Raw genomic sequence first — 20,047 nt, forward strand, 5'->3', positions numbered from 1 at the left:
GGGAGGATTTTAGGTAGGGATGATTTTAAGAAAATTTTAATTGACACACAGCTTCCAATATTTGGCTTTTAATTTGGTTTTATGGGGGTTTTTTGTTTTTTGATGTATTTTGTTTGTATCTGTTTTAATATGCTGTGCACCGCCCTGAGTCCTACGGGAGAAGGGCGGTATATAAATTAAATTATTAAATTAAATTAAACAATCACTAGTAAAAACATGGAAAAAGAACATACATTTGTTAAGAAATTCTACAATACTGATGGCATGGTTTGGACATACAACAATTATGAGATAAATCACATTTACTTCCATTTTTTTTTCTTAATCTAAATTCTGCTGTTCAGCCTGCTCTTCCCAATGTCGTATCATTTTAATAACACTGGAAAGTAAAAGAAAGGCTTTCTTGTTGATTGATCGATTGGTTGGTGGATGTACTAAGTGCTCTTCTTACCCTGCACTCCACTTCTGGTTCATTGTTTTTATTTTTTAATCCTATAGAGAAATATGTTACTCTGGTAGATGTTGATAATAAAAGGGTGGTTGCTTCTGGCAGTATTATGAGCTATCATAAGTTGAGAGCTGTCCATCACAAAATGGGCTGGGATTTTAACAGCAACCAATGAATACATTAATTTTTATTAACAGCAGCTGTTATGATTTTTTCCCCTGCTTTTGCAATAGTAACATACAAGATACTGTGGTATGAACAGCAGCAACAATACAAATCAATAAAAGAAAAACCACACGATCAGCTTCATCTAATTATATATTTGGGTACCAAAGTTTCATATGAAGAATCAAATTCAGTGCTAGCAAGCAAACAAATCTATGTGAAAAGTGAGCTAATTAAAAACTGAAGACTCATCTGAGCCTTCCTCTTCCTGCACACACATTCCAGAATTACTTACTACGGCTACAAGGATTTGAAGTACTGTAATGTATGCCTTGGTGCTAGAACTTATCATGATATTAGTTTTCTGTCTGGTCTTCTTTTGGTTACAGTAAGTGGAATAAATAATGCTTGCACTACTGAAGAGTTGAACGACAGAGGCAACAGTATCCATAATCTCCCTGTTCACATATAGCAACCTTTTCAGAGTTTCTGCAACCATGTGAAAATTTCCACAAAAGGGTGCTCAATGTACAAGAAAAGTGCTACAGAAGAATGGCCAGCAACACTGACAATAGCCCAATTCACAAGTCCCGTCTGTCCACATGACTGTCTGCTGAGGGAAGAATGGACTGTTTACATGTTCAAAAGGGATTGGCTTGAATTGGCCTGAGGCTAGCAATCCTCTCATGTTAATTAAGATAATAAGGGAGGGACTATCAGAAGAGGGTGGGAACGGAAGGCTCCGTCCTCCCTTCCTTTCCTCCCTCCCTTCTATCTTTCTCCCCATGTCTGATTAACGCTGCAAAGGGAACAGGAGCATTTTGCTATATATATATAAAAAAAGATGATACAACACCCACACTGTTGTTCTGCCTCCCACTTTTTATACCCTAGTTCTAAAACTCATTAACTTTGCATTTCCCAAGGAATGAACAAACATGCACATGTGCACACATAAACAAATACACGCACACCACTTACCAGAAACTCCTGGTGGGGTTTTAATAAATTTCCCATTAAAATGAGCAATCACTGCTTCACATTTCTCTGTTGATTCCATCCTACATAAAATATATATATATATAAAGTGTATTATTGTATTTATGCACATTAATACAACTCTGCCCAGAGTTCCCCTGTGGTGAGATGGGTGGCCAATAAATTTTATAAACAAACCATCGTTTCAGTTTCAGTTCTTTTACTGTATGGCTACAATGATTTGATGAAATTGTTGATTTGATTCAGACAGAAGGTAAAATCAAAGATTAGCACGACTGGTCAGGCATAACGTTTCTGTGCTTTCTTTTCCCTGTAAATACTGACATTTCCTCCCTTGAGCTATCTTTAATTTTCTGACAAATTGGAAGTGAATGAGAGAACGCAGAAGCCCAAGGCTCATTTTCACAGCGCCTAACCTAGTTTCCCTAGTTTCTGGCGTAGTTAATATAGTTAGAAGGATTCAGTTCCAGGCAGCCTCCTAGGTTTTTACAACTGAATGTAACTGAATGCCTCAGCTTTACTCTCTCTCTTGCCCATTTCTAGGAGGAGTTTTGTTTAATATGTACACTGAAGGTTTAATTTCCCTTATTCTACCAGGCTATGTCCAATGGGCTGGCCCCCTCCTATTACAAGCCTGCAAAGCTTTCATATTTATGGGCGTATGAATAGCAATACTAATAGCACTTGGACTTATATACCGCTTCATAATGCTTTACAGCAGGGCTTTTCAACCAGTGGTATGGGTACCACCTGTGGTACATTGGCACCTGGCAGGTGGTACGCGACCATCCCAGAAAAGTGTAGTGGGGGAGGGGAATGAGCTGAACCCGTGGCAGCACCGGACAAGCCTGAGCGAGAGATGGCTGGAGCTGCAGGGCTGTCAGGGCTCAGCGGAAGCACCGGGATCAGCACCGAGCTCCAGCTGGAGCTCGGCGCTGATCCTGGCGCTTCTGCTGAGCCCAAAAGAAGTGCCGATCAGCTGGAATGTTGCAGCCTCTCCAGGGTCTTGTGATTTACATTCAGATGCTTGGCAACTGATTCATATTTATGACGGTCACAGTGTCCCAGGGTCATGTGAAGTGACCAAAACCTGCTGCAACCACCCAGCAGACGNTTTTTTTTTTTTGGTCATCATGTTTTTGACACCTTGCTAGGCGACTGGTGGTACTCGGATATGGCCATATCCTAAAAGTGGTACAATGGGTGAAAAGGTTGAAAAGCCCTGCTTTACAGCATTCTCTAAACGGTTTTACTGAGTCAGCATACTGCCTCATCTTACCAACTTTGAAAGGATGAGAGGCTGAGTCAACCTCGAGCCCTCTCAGGACCGAACTCCTGGCTGTGGGCAGGGTTAGCCTGCAATACTGCATTCTAACCACTGCGCCACCACGGCTCATGAGGCAGGCTGTCCCAATCTTAAAGTTGCAAAAGACTAATTTTTTATCACGCTTTTGTATGTTGGTATTGGAGCAGATTCCTGAGAATATCGTGAATAGTCCAGAAATCATTAGAGGGATCACCAGCAGGAAAAAGGAGATCCTAATCTTGCTACATAGGGCTTTAGTCAGACCCCATTTAGAATACTGTGCCGCTTCTGGAAACCTCACTTAAAAAAAGATATTGATAAGTCCAGAAATGGGCAACAAAAATAGTGCAAAGTCTGAGGGACAAAACACATCAGGAGACACTGGAGGAACTGAATATGTATAGCCTGGAGACAGAAGGGAAATATATTAAGGGTGTGAATAAGATTCCAGTATTTTCAATATTAAGCAAAAATCAAGGACACGGGGGCATAACCTCGAACTGAGAAATGTAAAAGTAATGTTAGAAAAGTTATTACTTCACAGAAAGACTAGTGGAAGCTTGGAACCAACTTCCAGCAGAGGTAGTAGGTCAATTGTCAGTAACTGAGTTTAAACATGCTTAGGATAAGCTCACGTCTATATCCAACATAAATAAATAAAAATAAAATTTAATAATCAAAATTTAATAAATAAATTAAAAATAATTTAAAACAATAAACACTCAAAGGGCACAGTTGATGGACCACTGGGTCTTTTCTTCCTGTCAGTTTTCTACGTTTCTATAAAACAAAGAAATGGATCATTAAGACAAATCGATTCAGAGTTCTTTCTTGAGGCACAAATGATCAACCTCAAATGATCATATTAAGACATATTCCTAATTGGGCCTTTCAGATGTCCTAACCATGTACCCATTCCCAGCATTACAAACTTTTTAAGGGAGTTGGATCTTCACACAATGTGTCCAAAACAACAAAGGCAGGATTAAAAAAATTCTATCAAAAAAATGACCAGCTGAGCCTGCTCATTTGTGCCTTGAGTGAGAACTCTGGATTGATTTGTTCTATGAGACATTTTAAAAGCAGTCTTACAAACTATGGTAAATGTGAGATATTTATGATTCTTCAAAAGTTGCTGAATGAAACCTTCCAGGAATGGCTGAGAAAAGGCAAGATGTGAATGTACATTGATTTGTTCTTTGATCCATTTACTTGTTCTTTTGATTATCCATGGCATTCTTAAGACTCTTCTCCAACAACAAAAGCATCAATACATTTACTTCTCTTCTGATTGTTCAAAGTCAAATATTTGTAATATTTCTGAGCTTTTTTCTATATAAAAAGCCATTTAACTGACTATAATATTCACTAACAAAAGCACGCAAATGGAACTGCCTGTCAATTAACTACTTGTCTGACAGCAATCTAAACTGCTCTTATGTAAGTGATCGCCTGCTTCTCAATTGCAACAGCAATGACACTTAAATTGAACCTTGCAATAGCAAATAAAAATGAGGGAAAACTTTGCTTCCTAGGAGTCAAGACTTATTTCATTTAGATACAAATATTACATGATTTGATCAACAGATATATATACTTCATATAACTATCTCATCCCTTATTTTTCAGATGGTTGAATATTATTTGATCAATTAGTTGAACCAGTACTATTTGTTCAAGTGATCGTCTTCGAATCAAATTCATTTTTATAGCAAAGCCAGACAGGTTTTCCCAGCTCAGCATCTCTTTGCCCCTTTACTGAAGAAATGTAATGTAACTGGAATGTTCAATCCAATAGAAGAGAATACATGTAGGTCAGGCTGGTTGCTTGCTCACAGATATCTCATTACCCAACTAGGAAACATCAACAGTGCACTGATGATGTTATCTATTTGGGTAATGAGACATCTGTGAGCAAGCAGCCAAGTTCAGAGAGCACCAAAGACTCCGGAAGAAACACAATTAAAAAAAAAAACTTTACATGAATGACAACCTACCTTGCAAAGCCAACTCCACGACTTGTGCCATTGGAATCACGAAGTATTCTTGTTGAGATAACTTGTCCAAAGGGTTTTAGCATATTCTCAAGCTCTTGTTCATCCATTGAAAGTGGCAAATTGGAAATATATAAATTAGTTGGATCTTGCTCCTGTTGCTGAAAAACAATTAACATTATCTTATTAGTTGTTACAGTTATGAGCCATACAAAATATAAGATAGCTTCTATGGGATTTAATCTATTGCCAAGTCTTCAGAATAAAGTGAATCTAATAATAATATAGGTTACAGCCAACAAACTTTTAATTCTGAAGTCATCAAACAGCAGTCTACCAAGCTTCAATGGAGATCAATGAAAACTTCTCTAAAGAAATGGTTGTGTCCAAAACCTATGATTACATTTATTCACTGCTACCAGCATTCACAGCATGAAGCTCTTCCTTCTTGTGATAATGTAAGCTATTATTATCTCTACAATTACATTCAAATGAAAAAATCCCAAATAAAAGGAGATGCATTTGCTCCACAATGGCACAAAAAGCAAAGATGGAAGGCTGTGCTCCCCCCAATACCAAATTATCTCAATTATAACTAGTTAATTAGGCTGATTCACATGAAAAACAAAAGACAAAAGTTGCCATGTGTGTTGTCTGCCTTCTCTTTTTTATATTGTAAAAATGTCTTTGAGGAAGCATCCATCACAATGATTCAGAAGGTCAAAATTCATGCCTTGTGTTCAAAATCTCTATTAAGCGAGATGAAGATTCTTCTACTCATTTATGTTATTAATGGCACTGTCAACATCCCCAGGAAAAGCCACTCCTGGAGTCCTTAAAATATGTGAGTAGCTGGAGGCTTAAAGGAAGCACACAGATTTTCAATGCAATATTTAGATTCAGACTTATTTATAAATGCTATGCTTACATTTTCTTTTTCTTAGCTAAATCTCCACCCACACATACTTTCTAAGTTCCTAATGGCAAAGAATATGTGGGTTTCATTTATGAAAACTACCCTTGCCAGATATTTAAAAAAACCTCATTTTTCCTTTGCTTTCTAAGCTGCAATACACAACTAGAGAGCATTTTAAGGCCTGGAAGGTTATAAGGGAAAAAGCACAAGTGGGAAATGAGCTTTTACTATAAACATATAAACACACATACACACACAAACACACACTTTCCTCTGGCTCCAGCTGTGTAAAAATATTAAATCAACCAACTCACATGTAATAACAAAGCAAAACACATTTTTAAGATAATAGTTTATGTGTCATAAATTCTGAATAACCATGTTGAGACTCTAGAAAGAGTACAGAGAAGAGCAACAAAGATGATCAGGGGACTGGAGGCTAAAACATATAAAGAACGATTGCTGGAATTGGGTATGTCTATAGTTTAAGGAAGAGAAGGACGAGGGGTGACATGATAGCAGTGTTCCAATATCTCAGAGGTTGTCACAAAGAAGAGGAAGTCAAGCTATTCTCCAAAGCACCTGAAGGCAGGACAAGAAGCAATGGATGGAAACTAATCAAGGAGAGAAGCAACCTAGAACTAAGGAGAAATTTCCTAACGGTGTGAACAATTAATCAGTGGAACAAGTTGCCTCCAGAAGTTATGAATGCTCCAATACTGGAAATTTTAAAGAAGAGATTGGACAACCATTTGTTTGAAATGGTATAGGGTTTCCTGCCTGAGCAGGGGGTTGGACTAGAAGACCTCCAAGGTCCCTTCCAACTCTTATTCTATTTGCAAAAGACATAAGATATAAATGTATTGGAGATAAGACAACAAAATAAAATTTCTTTGGGAAAATATTCAGATTTGCATAAGTTTTTAATTTGATGAAGGTATTTTACAGTTTAGAAAAATAAAGATTACTGCATATTTAGGAATCTAGCAATGTAAGGCATTTGCATCTTTTAGGGTACTTTATGTTAATCTTTCACTATTAACATATAAGGAAGACGATAATATATGAAACTTTCAGTGTGATGAATATACTTGGTTTTCCTATAGTAATAAGCAAAGTTAATCATTTCATCATAGAGTTTGTGCGCATCCTGAAGTATGCTGCAGGATGCAAAAGAAAACCAACAACCCCAAAACAGAATTCACTCCTAAATCACAGCTTATTAAAAGCACTCTCTCTCTCCCCACACACACATACAAACACAAACATACATACAAGTGTATTCTCTCCCTCCCTATTGCTTTTTGAAATGTATTTCCCATACTATGGCCTTGTAACTTGAGGACCAGGAACTTGTATGTATAAGTTTAAACTTTTGTTTATTTGAAGTGGACTGCATTAGGCCTAAGAAAATTAACAGGTACACAAAATATTTAAAAGGCTTTAGTTGATGAGAGTAAGACTGTGATATTTTCAACAGCATTCAGGCCTAAAAATAATTATTCTGAGAAATGAACAGTAGCTGTTATGGATTTAATTCCCTACTTCTTGATTTATTAAGAAGCTAGATTAGGGGCATGCATTGTTCCTACTTTAAGGTGGCACCTACCTTATGGAATTATCTTTAATAATAATGAGCCACAGGTAAATTTATTTTTGAACATCCCACCAGATTTAGACAGTTTAACGTGTTGGTGCTTTTTATTGATATATTAAAGCAGAGGTTTAAACAGTCATTTGATCTGGTTTGCTTTTACTTTTACCAATTATCTTCAATCCATTCTGATTTGTTGAAAAATTATTACTATTACCTGCATAAATAACAGACATCTTGATCATTCAAATAAGATTTAATAAGGATTAGTACAAATATTGGTAAGCACTATAATTCAGATTAATTAGCCCCACTGGCTAAAGCAATGCAAATCTTATTTGTTTAATTCTTATGTGCCCAGTCAAGTGCCTCATTTAGTAGCTTGGCTATCACATTTTACACCATCTTCAGCTTCCAATCCAAGCACAAGAATGAGCCAATTTAAAATGCATTTTGCACACTCCTATAACATTATTGCAATGGGGAATGTTGCTTATTCACAAAATGGCTGCCATCCTCTTCGGACTACTACCCCAGTTTGCTTAGCTTTCCCTCAACTACTGGGCTACATTTTCCCCAAAATTCTGTTGCCTCCCACTATTTTTATTCTTTAATGATGTCAAAGAGGCCTCAAAGGCAGTCATGGAGATAGATAATACCATGGTCCAATGCTTTGGACCTGTGGGAAGTCAGTTCTCCACTGATTCGTAACAAAAATCACAGATGGAGCCTGAAACCTAACAAGAATCAAGGGAACTGTCTATAGTTACTGCCTACACTGCCTTTGATAGATACTCAGTATTTACTTCATCATGACATGCAGATGGATCAGATCTAGGCAGACATATCAATACTGTGCCCTGAAGAGATATATTTTGGTAAGCTATAAGTTCATGGAACGGACTATAAATAATATAACTAACCAGAGGACCATGCCTCTGAATATCAGCTCCTATGGAAGGAGGGCGCTATTTCAGTTTTGTTCTACATGTGATCTTCTCATGGTCTCCAATGAGGAAACAGAATACTTTGTGTGGATTCAACACAAATGGAAAACGTTAACATAGCAATGGACAAGATAACAAATTGTAAGTCTAGGCAACAAGTGTTTTAGACAAGGCAATGTTTTATACCTGTAATCTATATCAGAAATAATGATTTATAGAAGATACATTAGAATTTTCCATGAAAAGAATTACTCAGCAAATCTAAAAAATCCTGGTCAGAAACATACAGCAGTAATTCTATTAAAACAAATGTGATTTAAAAATAAAAATAAAAATAATTGTGCTCAATTTGTTCTAGAACAAGCACTGACTTTCATTCCTGGAAACCTGACAATTTTATAATGTTGTCTAATTGCCTATTTCCAATTCAATCCTTTTTACTGAGCGCATACACATATTCCAAAGTAAAAATGCCCCATTTTGACGTAAAAATGATTGTTTCAAGTATAAGAGTGCAATATGCTTCGGTTTTGACCCTTTCCAGAATGTTTCAAGATAGAAACAGAGTTATATGAAGCTTGGAACACTTCTACAAAGACCTAAGCTCCCATTTCATACTCAAAATAGTAGTTCTGCGCTGTTCAAGGGGTGTTTAAACCTTGAAACCAAAGACATGCACGTGTGGGGACAAGAGCTGCTTATATGAATGATAAAACAGATATCCTTGCATAAGCTTCCCTCTTTCATGGATGCATCATGATGTTGGACACATATACCTCAAGAGCAGAACTTAAGTTGTGATGTTCATTTTGTCATTCTGATGAAACTGGGTGCCTCTGCTTGAAACAGTTCAAATTTGAAATGCTTTGCATACCAATATTTTTCACCATCCAGAATTTGTAAGTTGATTTCCATTCTAAAATAAAAAGTTTCTTCAAATTTACATGAGACTAAGAATGCTCAAACCAAAAACTTCATCTCAAATAATTTCCTCTTGTGGCAAATTTCTAAGCACCTCACCAATTATCCTTTAACCTGCTTGCTATGGTATCAAAGAAGTATTTAAGAACATATTTATCATCTACATACATAAAACTCAGCATTGGCTAGGGATTTTTCAGGGAATATATCATTAATTAACAAAATCCATGGCAAATTTGGACTTGTTGCTCTGTATTGTGCGAAGCTACTCTGGATAAAATTACTTTAGACAAAAGCAACATGTAGCCTACTAAATAATACAAAGTATTTTTAAAATTAGTCTGATTTGGTAATAAGAAAATATTCAGTTGTGCATAACTAATGCAAAAGTTAAAGGCTGAATATTATTACTTTTTTTAAATCGACAAAAGTACAGACCTGAGGTGTATACACTTTGATTAGGGCCCTATATTACCTCAGTGATCTCTAAGATACCTTCTAATCCATATATTTTAAAATTTCTATAATCTAGAAATTTCACAACTAGAAATTCTATCATCATCATCATTGTCGTCGTCGTAACCTAGAAATCAGGGACAAGTCCTAAATTAGACTTTTCTGTGGCACAGGTGTTTTTTTTTACGTAAACACATTTTTAAAAGAAGGAAACAAATGAAACCTAAATCTGCAGTCTAAAGTGGTACAAACCAGGCACAGATATATCAGTTTAAAGAAATGGCCACATCTAAAATATGAATAGATTCACTTATCAGGCTAATCTATGGTCTGATTAATCATGATTTCTTGAATAAAGTGTACTTTATTTATATCAGCTATAAAACATGATTGCAAACTACAATAGCTAGGTTCATGTCACTTGATAAATCAACTGCAAAACTGTAAACTACATTGTGATTTAGCTTGATGTGCAAACTCACCTATGCATGTTGGAACTAATATGGTAACAGTATCAAGTAAGTTCAGTCTCTTTACATGCAAAATTAATGCATTTTTGTTCTTTTATGCTTCCTGGGAGGGACGCTACCCAAGCAAATATTTAAATCAGACATCCTCACTGATTACAACAGAGTTACTTATCAAATTAGGTCACTATTATGATATGCATTTTAAAAAGCATTCTCTACTGCTCTTTCCATTTTATGCCACATAACCAATGCTTATTTTAAAAAGATATACATATACACATAGACTTACAACAGTTTATTTAGTGACCATTCAAAGTTACAACGGCACTGAAAAAAGTGACTTATGACCATTTTTCACACATAAGACCATTGCAGCATCCCCATGGTCACATGATTTATATTTGGATGCTTGATAGCTGACTCACATTTATGATGGTTGCAGGGTCCGTGTTACTAAATTTAACAACCGCAGTGATTCAATTAACAAATGTGACAAGAAAAGTCGTAAAATGGGGCAAAATGCTCTTAAATTTCTCGTTTAGCAACGTTTTGGGTTCAATTGTGGCCGTCATCAAGGATTACCTGTATAATGCTATATAATAAAATTAAAACTTTTAAATGTTATGAATAAGAAAATAGATTCCATTAAATAGTGCATCAGTTGTACAATCTCCTCTATACAATGGATTATCACAATCCCTTTCAGTGAATGCAAATTATGACCATTTTACTGGATAACCTTTGTTGTGTCCTAGACAAAAGGAATATAGTCCTCTCAGTCATGTAAAACTCTCAGAACAATTTGATATTGTCAATCATTACATTTTAACAAGTTTGGGGGTTTGGGAGAAAGGTCACTCCTTTACAGTGGTTCCACTCCTTCCTGAATAGGTAGTTTCATACAGTAATGTTGGAAGTTGAGTCGTTGAATCTCAGGCTACTGCTTTGTAGGGTGCAACAAGTCTCAGAACTGTCTCCCTGCAATTTAACAGTTGTATGAAATTGATGGGAGAGGTCACCTGTTAGTTTGGAATGGGGTCTCTTTAATATAATGATGATAACCAATTGTACATCCCACACATGAGCTGATGTGGATATGCAGTGGAGAGCCTCACATTGTATGGAGGCTATGGATTGTACAAAATAAACTAAAAGAAAAGATGGAGGTAAGATTGGTCTTGGATGGGATCACACACCTTCCAAAGAAGCAGCCTGGAGGTCCTTCTGGACAACTAATGATTAACCAGCAGGTAGAATCTCTGGTCAGGGAGTCATTACCCAACTTCAGCTAAGGCCTTGGCAGTACTTAGTTATGCCTTTGTCCTCATGACGCAAGACAATTGGTGTAGAATCTGTTTACCTGGATCAGGTAAAGGCAGGCTTCAGTTTGGTGCTACCAGTTTTGTGGGCACTGCGTTAGTTATCATTAGGCTTCAAAGTGCTGGTTGTATAAAGTCCTACATGGGTGTACTTCTATATATTATTGGGTTTGAACTGTGTGTTCTGTGTAGGAAGGGATGTTTCAGATCTGCCTCCTCTAGAGACGGGTCGGGTGCCTTCTCAGTGGCCATCCTGTCTATGTGATGTTGTTGTTGTTCGTCCATCGATTTCGATGAAGACCTTGACATCTTATGGATTATGGGCATCACTGTTATCTTTTAGGAGGGCTGTAAAGGTGGTTTTCTTCTTCCAGTTATTTGGGGTTTAAATTGCTTATTTTCTTTGACATTCTCATTGACGATGGATAATAAGGTGAAATTTAGGTTCTGAAATTTAATTTTAACCAGATTTCGTGAAATTGTATAGTTTTATAGCACTTAATTCTTTTTTATATGCTTTTATAACTGTGAATCAGCTAGAGTGGTTTGAATATGGCAAGATATAAATTTTATAACAGTCATTATAGCGCGTGAGAAGACCTCTGGAGACATGTATAAATAGTTTTATTTTTTGTTTGGTGTCACATATATAGACATTAAACAATATGACACAACCATTAACAAAGAGACCCAAAGAACAAGGCACATTGCATTTGACTTCAGAAAGAGCAAATGTTTTCGTGCATGTGATAAAATATGCATTAATACACATATGGTTTACATTTTGTTTTCCTGGAATTCATCCAAGGATATTTCTATTAGCTCTGCTTTTCCTCAGCTGAGAATCCTAGGGAAAGTACAGCATCACTGAAAATGCGGCAATACGTTACACTTGGGAACAGGACTAATATTATAAAAAGGCTATGTCTGGCCCCTATTTAATCTTTCTAAAACACAATCACAATAAATAACTTAAAAGTTCAAAATAGCAAAGATTTTTCGACCTGAAAGGAGACATCTTAAAAGAATAGCTACTAAGTGTATGGATCAAGACTTGCCTGCCATTATCAACAAGGGATTCAATGTACATCAGCTCTAATGAAATAGTATGGGCAATCAGTGTATTATTCAAGGCTCGCAACGTATCTCTTTCTCCATATGCCCCTTCACCATTTATGGAACAGATAAGAGTGACTACAAGTAAAAAAATAGCCTTCAGGGTCTTTGGCAAATGCTTGCTTCCAATATCTTGTATTGGACTATCTACATATTATCTTTATTATACTGCATGCATCAATTTTTCTCCCCTTCCCAAAACTAGTGATGGGAAGGCTCGTTGGGATTTGCAATGTACTGTAATATTTTCTCCTACCACTGTAGCCCTGATGCAGAACAAGCTTCTCCTCGTGCCTGTAATTTGAACTATAAAAAAGCTCCCTTTGAAGAAAGCTGGGCCTTATGATAGCTATGTAACGCTAGAAGACTTGGTAAAGGACCAGTGAGAAATCACCTATGGACATCATTTTGAAATAGTAGCAGTGAAACTTTAAATTATGTTTATTTATTCCCAATATAAGAAGACATGATGCTACTTCTGAACAAATAAGGCCATTCTTTTCAACTTTTTCTTGAAGACAAAACAGAGAAAAGAATAAGGTTTTTTTTTTTCCCAGACAGACTACCTGCCAATTACGGTAAATAGGTTTCTGAGAGAACATTTAGTTTCTTTATAGCAGTCACAGTATCAAGAACTATAGGTCCAAGGTTACAAAATCAAATAATCTCAAGTAGAACATTTCCAAGGATAATGCTTTGCTCTGTAAGTAGAGGTATACATGAGACACTCAATTTACTGCACAATACTATACATTTGTCTTTGGAAGTTAGCATTGCTGAGTTCACTGAGGTCTGTTATTACCAGTCTAAATGGTTGGTTCACTTTAGAGGTCCTTCAATAAGCATGCAGAAAGTCTCCATTTTAAATTTAAAATTACAATTTAATTTATTCAGCTAGTGGTCTATGGTTTGGGCACCAGGCTATAGTCTAGGAGACTTTGAGTTCTAGCCCTGATTTAGGCATGAAAGCCATCTGGGTGACTTTGAGGCCAGTTATTCTATCTCAGCCTAACCCACCTCAAAGGATTGTTATTGTGAAAAAAATAGAAGGAGGAAAGGATTTTTATGTATATTCACTGCCTTATTTTTAAAAATAACAAAATAGGGTTAAACATTTGTACAGCAGTTCAACTCAAACACAATTTGAACTATTATCCCTAATTATGTTTTTTATTTTAAGAAATATGTTGTTGTAAGGGAAGGTTTATATGGCTGTAGATCATCATGTCTCCATCCAGGCAATTTCTAGAAATTATAAAGAATTCTGGGTACTGAACCGGACATAGCTGAAAATTGCTATGGTTTGGAACACTGCTTTAGATCAAGTTAAACAAATTAACACAGGAGCCTAAATAAAATTACGTTGAAACACACCAAGTCTTAACAGCTTGTTTCCAGGTTTTATAACGGCACCGCCTGGTTGAAGACAGATGGACAATGGAATAGTTCAATGATTACTTTAAATACAGTCTTCTCTTTTCTTTAGGTACCATTTAGGTTGTACCAATGCTACACACTGATCTTTCACTAGTACATTATCTTACCTTTGCCATCTGTGCTTGAACTCCAGTGGCTTTCAGGGCAGATACGGCTTTCTGAGCTGCAGCTGGACTATCAAAGTCCACAAAACCATAACCTAAAATTTTAAAAAAAATGTTTAATAAGAAATGTTCACTTTTCATTCTACTTAAAGGTACAGAATTGGAGGCTTATTACAATAAATGAATATTTTATTTTGTCCTCATAATGATCTCATTAGAAATTACAGGAGGATTTATTGAATGCCATTCAGCAAATGTCATGCCTGAATGGAAGATCTGAAGCTGGTTCTCCCACATCCTAGTTTTCTTAGAAGCTTATAAATAATCATGCAGGCCTTAAACTTATTTCATCTTCGTATACAGATTTTTGGGGCAAGAAGAGATAGAACCAAAGTACTTCTGAGTCTTCTGAATGGTGCACATATATGACCTATAAAAACGTACCACTGATGGAATTCCTTCAGCATGTTTTTGAGAAATATTTTCCAGGTACCACAATGGATACCCCAATGTATTCTCCAGCTAGAAAATGTTATACTCAGGATTGATACAATGATGATACCCTGAGCTACTGATTAAATAGTAGTGGTCTAATCCCTCTGGTTTCTGATAAATTTATCAGCAAATGGAAAAACTCTATCTTACATGAGTTGAATCACTGTGACTACTCTCTGGAAGCCTTACTAGCCTTAGCTTTGGTCAAGCCAAAGCCAAAGCCAAAATAGGACAGATAATAATAGATACAGAAAACTAGGAAGCTCAATCTTATGGACCAGTAGTGGTCTACCTGGATGCTTAGCCTTTTAACCATAGTTTAGCCAGGTAATTGAGACAGATTGAAATATCCAAAAATAAACTATGATATTAGCACAATTTAATGTTTTGCCTGCAGTTGTCTTGGGAAAGAGGCATAAGAAAATTCCTTTTCATAAATGGCTTTGCATGTGGAAGGGTCATGTTGAAACCACTGCCCAGTTTCTTCCATATTCTTCATTTTATCAGGATATTTGTACATGCTATTTGATATGGTTAGTATCAAATTATTCAGGCCATCCAGATTGATTTTATCTCAGGTATTTATTATCTCGTCGAATTCCTACAGTCTCTATAAAAATTGCTAAATACTATTATATTACCTGCAAACAATGAAAGGGAATAATTGCACAATTATTTTTGAGAGCAGAGTAATATTTTATATTCATGGTTTTATTACTCTATATTTTAGCTTATTTAACTGTAACTAATCATTCGTAGTCTACTGTCAGCATTTTTGTTGCATTAACATAAACATTAATTTAAATTTATTAACATAAAAGATTCCTTTTAGGTTTAGTTATTTAGATTAGGTTTAGGTTTAATGTTTGTAAGTTTATGTTCTATTTTTTTTTTACTGCAGTCATAGTTGCATGGATCCCATTGTGTTGTAATAGATTTTATTTTGCTAGTCACTGACCAAAATAAAAGTTTCTTCTTCTCAATCAATACTGGGTCTGTCTATTGAGTTTTCTTATGAAAGCTTTTAATTAGCTTCCCATGACACCAAAATATAAGACTTCTATTTACTCTCAGTTTAATATAATCAGTTTCTGGTTCTAGTTAGGAAACTAATATTAAACCAATATTATAACCAAATCTGTTTTAATAAAAAACAAAAAATGCTTAAAGTTAAGAAGATCAAAAGGTGAAACCATGTATGTATAAGAAAGAAATAAGTATAGTGTGGATAGTGTAAGCAATTGAATATTTTGTTGGGCTTAATAAATTTATTTTTATTTCTTTTTATGCTACAATTTATTAAGGCAGATTAATCATGTAAACCTTTAAAAGAAAGAAAGCAGTCATGCTATAAGCCTAGTCATATGTGCTAGTTTAATACTTTGTATTAGCAAAAGAATAACAATAACTAATTCTGGTATATTTATAACAGAGTAATCTCAGATTTAGTTCAAGCGTGCTTATACCTTAGTTTGTGGGATGACAGAACCAGAACTGCCTATGAAATAGTTTCCTGAATCCCAATCTTACTATAAATCACTAATGTAAGCTACAACTAAATGAAAAATTAATTTGAAAATCATGTCATATTGTTAAAAACAGACTTGAGATGTCTATCTGGATGCCATTGTTTATTTATTGCAGCATATTCCATTCACTACAGAATATTTATAATCACGCTCTCATTGATTACCATATGTACAGCTACCCTTCAGTCTCCGTTTTTATGAGTATATACTCTTTCATTACTCATCCACTGAATATGCTATTGACATTTCATAGCTGAAATGGTGACATCTCCTCCTCCTGAAGGAAATGGCTAAGATTTATTTATGCTAAGTTCCTTGTTGTCCTGCTATGCACTGCAATATCATTACAAAAAACCATGCATTTGCGTCTTCACAAAATATAGCACAAATTGGGCAAAGTTGAAGGCTGAATAGAGCTGGTCAAAATCTGAAAAGGAAATTCAGTACATCTAATGGGAAACGACATCTGGACCACATGTATACTAAATTAAATGACTATCACCTCTTATATGTAGTAGTGGTACTAAGAGTATTTGGGATTTCCTGTATTCACATTTCAGAAAAAAATCTTCAGGACTCTTAAGGTAAGAATTGGGCAGCATTCAAACTGAATTAAATAAAATATTACAAGTTGGGAGAAAGAATAAGTATTGCTATTCATCAATAATATTAATTTTTCATAGATTTAAATCCAGCCCCCCCAAGTTTAATTTTTCATAAGACACGTTTAATGGGCTTATAGTTCTATTGAAGTAGTAAATGTAATACAAATAGTTCAAAAACTTTCCAACAGTCCAAGTTTAATTTGAAATAAGTGACTGGGGGAGGGTACAAATAATAGAAATTGTGTTTTAAATTTTTTTAAAAAAATTCAAATCTTTGTATAGAAATCATTTTTATTACAAAATGGCCTTAAATATGAAAACTGTCAAGGTCCAAAATGTAATTTTATCAATTACATGTTTTTGTCCACTGATATGTTACTGAAATATTGATCTCGGGGAGACTATGACGTAGTTCCCTAATGTCGAACCTTAAATGTCAGATATTGACACAAGCAACACACTCCTTCACTTATCAAAAAACGACTGATCTAAATGTGCGGGAAACATAAGAACTCCCTGGGAGATCTCGTCCCTATCCGTTAGGTTTTGTCTCAAAGAGCCACCTGGACCCGTTTATATATGATATATATCAATACAATATAGAAAAAAACGATATATCATAAAGGTAAAAAAGGTATATGCAGTATTATCTTCATTTTAGATGTCAAAAGAGTCTCTCTGTCTCTGTCCCTCCCTCTCTCTCCTTCTCTTTCTTTTTCTCTCTCCCTTTCTCTTTCTCTCTTTTCTCTCCCTCTCTCTCTTTCCTCTCCCCCTTTCTCTCTTTTTCTCTTTGCTCTCTCTTTCCTCATCCTCTCTCTTTCCTCTCCCCCCTTTCTTTCTTTCTTTCTTTCTTTCTTTCTTTCTTTCTTTCTTTCTTTCTTTCTTTCTCTCTCTCTCTCTCTCTCTCTCCCTCTTTCTTCCCTCCCTCTCTCTCCCCCCCCTCTCTCCGATCTTCTGCTCACCTGGCAAGCTGGCTTCAAGCTGTTCTCCAACAAGCTGACACACATTCTTATTGGGCTAGCTCAGGGGTAGGCAACCTCGGCTCTTTTATGACTCATGGACTTCAAGTCCCAGAATTCCTGAGTCAGCATAGCTGGACTAGCTAGCGCTCTCCTGCCCTTCCTGCTTCCTGCAGAGACTCAGCAAAGGGAGGAGCCCCACCCAATAAGGTTGTTGGCTCGTCGGAACAGGATGAGGCTATTCTTTTTACACACACACACACACAGAGAGAGAGAGAGAGAGAGAGAGAGAGAGAGAGAGAGAGAGAGAGAGAGAGAGAGAGAGAGAGAGAGAGAGAGAGAGAGAGAGAGAGAGAAGCTCTGTCTCTGTCTCTCTCTGCAAATGGCAGAGGAGGCTGGGAGCCGCATGGGAAGGCTCAAAGAGCCGCATGTGGCTCTGGGGCTGCAGGTAGTCCTCGACTTATAACAGTTCATTTAGTGACAATTCAAAGTTGCAATGGCACTGAAAAAAGTGGCATGACCGTTTTTCATACTTACAATCCCTGCAGTATCCCCGTGGTCATGTGATCAAAATTCAGATGCTTGGCAACTGACTCATGTTTATGATGGTTACAGTGTCCTGAGGTCATGTGATCACTTTTTGTGACTTTCTAACAAGCAGAAGTCAATGAGGGAAGCCAGATTCACTTAACAACCATGTTACTAACTAAACAAGTGCAGTGATTCACTTAACAACTGTGACAAGAAAGGTTATAAAATAATGCAAAATTCACTTAACAATTGTCTCACTTAGCAACAAAAATTTTGGCCTCAATTGTGGTAGTAAGTCGAGGACTACCTGTAATATGGGAGAGGTAGGAGCTACAATGGAAAGGGAGACTAGATAAAAACAACTACGGTATGCCACTCCAGTGGTGGGATTCAGCCGGTTCGCATCACTTCGACTGAATCGGTAGCTAACTTTTTGTTGCCTAGGCCCAGAATCGACTTCCGGAAGCCCACCACTATGCCACTCCCCACATAATTCAGCAAGGAAACTGCAATGGATCTTTAAGCACTTTGCCAAGAGAAAGAACCATTCTTCCTACAAAAAAGATCAACCCTTCAGCTATATGCAATTAATTAATATTAAGTAAGAATGCATATTTAAGATTTTAAAAAAAAATCCAGGGATTAAGTTTGACTTTAATAAAGATTTGATTTGATTGATTTATGGATTGGGTGGAACACAGTAACTTTTTCGCCCAAACTTGTTACTGGCCATATATTGGTTATATTAGTCTATAAAATAACCTAGTTTAGTTTTGGGGACCAGGTACTACCCTAATAGTTTGCCTTTTATATTTGATAAGTCTAAATATGCTGTTTTCAATATAGTTGAGAATTGCTTGCTGTTTTGAAGAGGCATCTAATTCTCAGATTAGATAGGCAAAACAGAGGAAAGGTGGAATATTTACTATATTAAGACATTTGAACATAGAGAGCATTGACTGTGATTATATTGTGTTGATTATGATGAGTAACAGATTACAATTACAAAAATTAACACAAGGCTATGTTTTCATTTCTGATGTGCAATATGAAACAAGGCACAGCTGAATAACTTCTTTTATATGGGAAATTATATTTGACAAATGTTCTGTCTTGATTCTTTCTGATTTATTATTTTAATTTTCCCCTCTAAAACTGTGTGCAGAGAAAAAAAAATCCATCTCCTGCTTTTTGCAATGGTCTCCAGGCTCAGCATTTTCTGAGTTCAAAAACCCAGAACTTGGGAAGGCCAAGCAGGAGAAGTAACTCCAGAGGTCCTTGGGACCGGAATGATCCTTAGCCCACTCAGTCCACCCTAAAAAGGACATTTAGATTAACGCAAACTTACACCTGTCAATGCTAGTTCTATCCCTCTGCTCAAAATGGGATACATTTTTTTAAAAACAAACAAACAATATACCATGTGTAAACATTTAGAAAAGCAGAATATGCTATACAGAAAAATTCTGGAGGGGAGAGAAACAGCAAATATGTACAACACTCTACTATGTAATCCTAAACACATCTACTCAAAAACAGGTTCTAATGAATTTAGATATGTTGGTACAGGACTGTAGTTAATTTAAGCACCATCTTTTTACTTCTATGTACATCTTTCAACAAATGCTTCTAACATTAATCATGAATCTAGAACAAAAAATACAATATGGAAAAATACAAGTTTTAGATTAATAGGTCTCTTGAGGTTAAAATCCACTTGCATACTATGGAAAAAC

At 36.1% G+C, this 20,047-nt stretch overlaps 1 protein-coding gene across 4 annotated transcripts in view; it reads right to left on the bottom strand.

Moving 5' to 3' along the window:
- RBMS1 (RNA binding motif single stranded interacting protein 1) overlaps window positions 1-20,047 on the bottom strand; it is a 132,373-nt gene that overhangs the window by 20,092 nt on the left and 92,234 nt on the right. For all 4 annotated transcript variants that reach the window (XM_015823855.2, XM_015823853.1, XM_015823856.1 and 1 more), the window contains exons 4-6: window positions 14,196-14,287; window positions 4,916-5,073; window positions 1,595-1,674 (exon numbers count right to left, since the gene is read on the bottom strand). In XM_015823855.2, the coding sequence (XP_015679341.1) occupies window positions 1,595-1,674; window positions 4,916-5,073; window positions 14,196-14,287 (330 nt within the window). The remainder of the gene's footprint in view (window positions 1-1,594; window positions 1,675-4,915; window positions 5,074-14,195; window positions 14,288-20,047) is intronic.

The sequence above is a fragment of the Protobothrops mucrosquamatus genome, unplaced genomic scaffold (genome assembly GCF_001527695.2).
Source record: "Protobothrops mucrosquamatus isolate PMUCROS unplaced genomic scaffold, P.Mucros_1.0 scaffold2016, whole genome shotgun sequence".
In the NCBI taxonomy this organism is placed as follows: Eukaryota; Metazoa; Chordata; class Lepidosauria; order Squamata; family Viperidae; genus Protobothrops; species Protobothrops mucrosquamatus.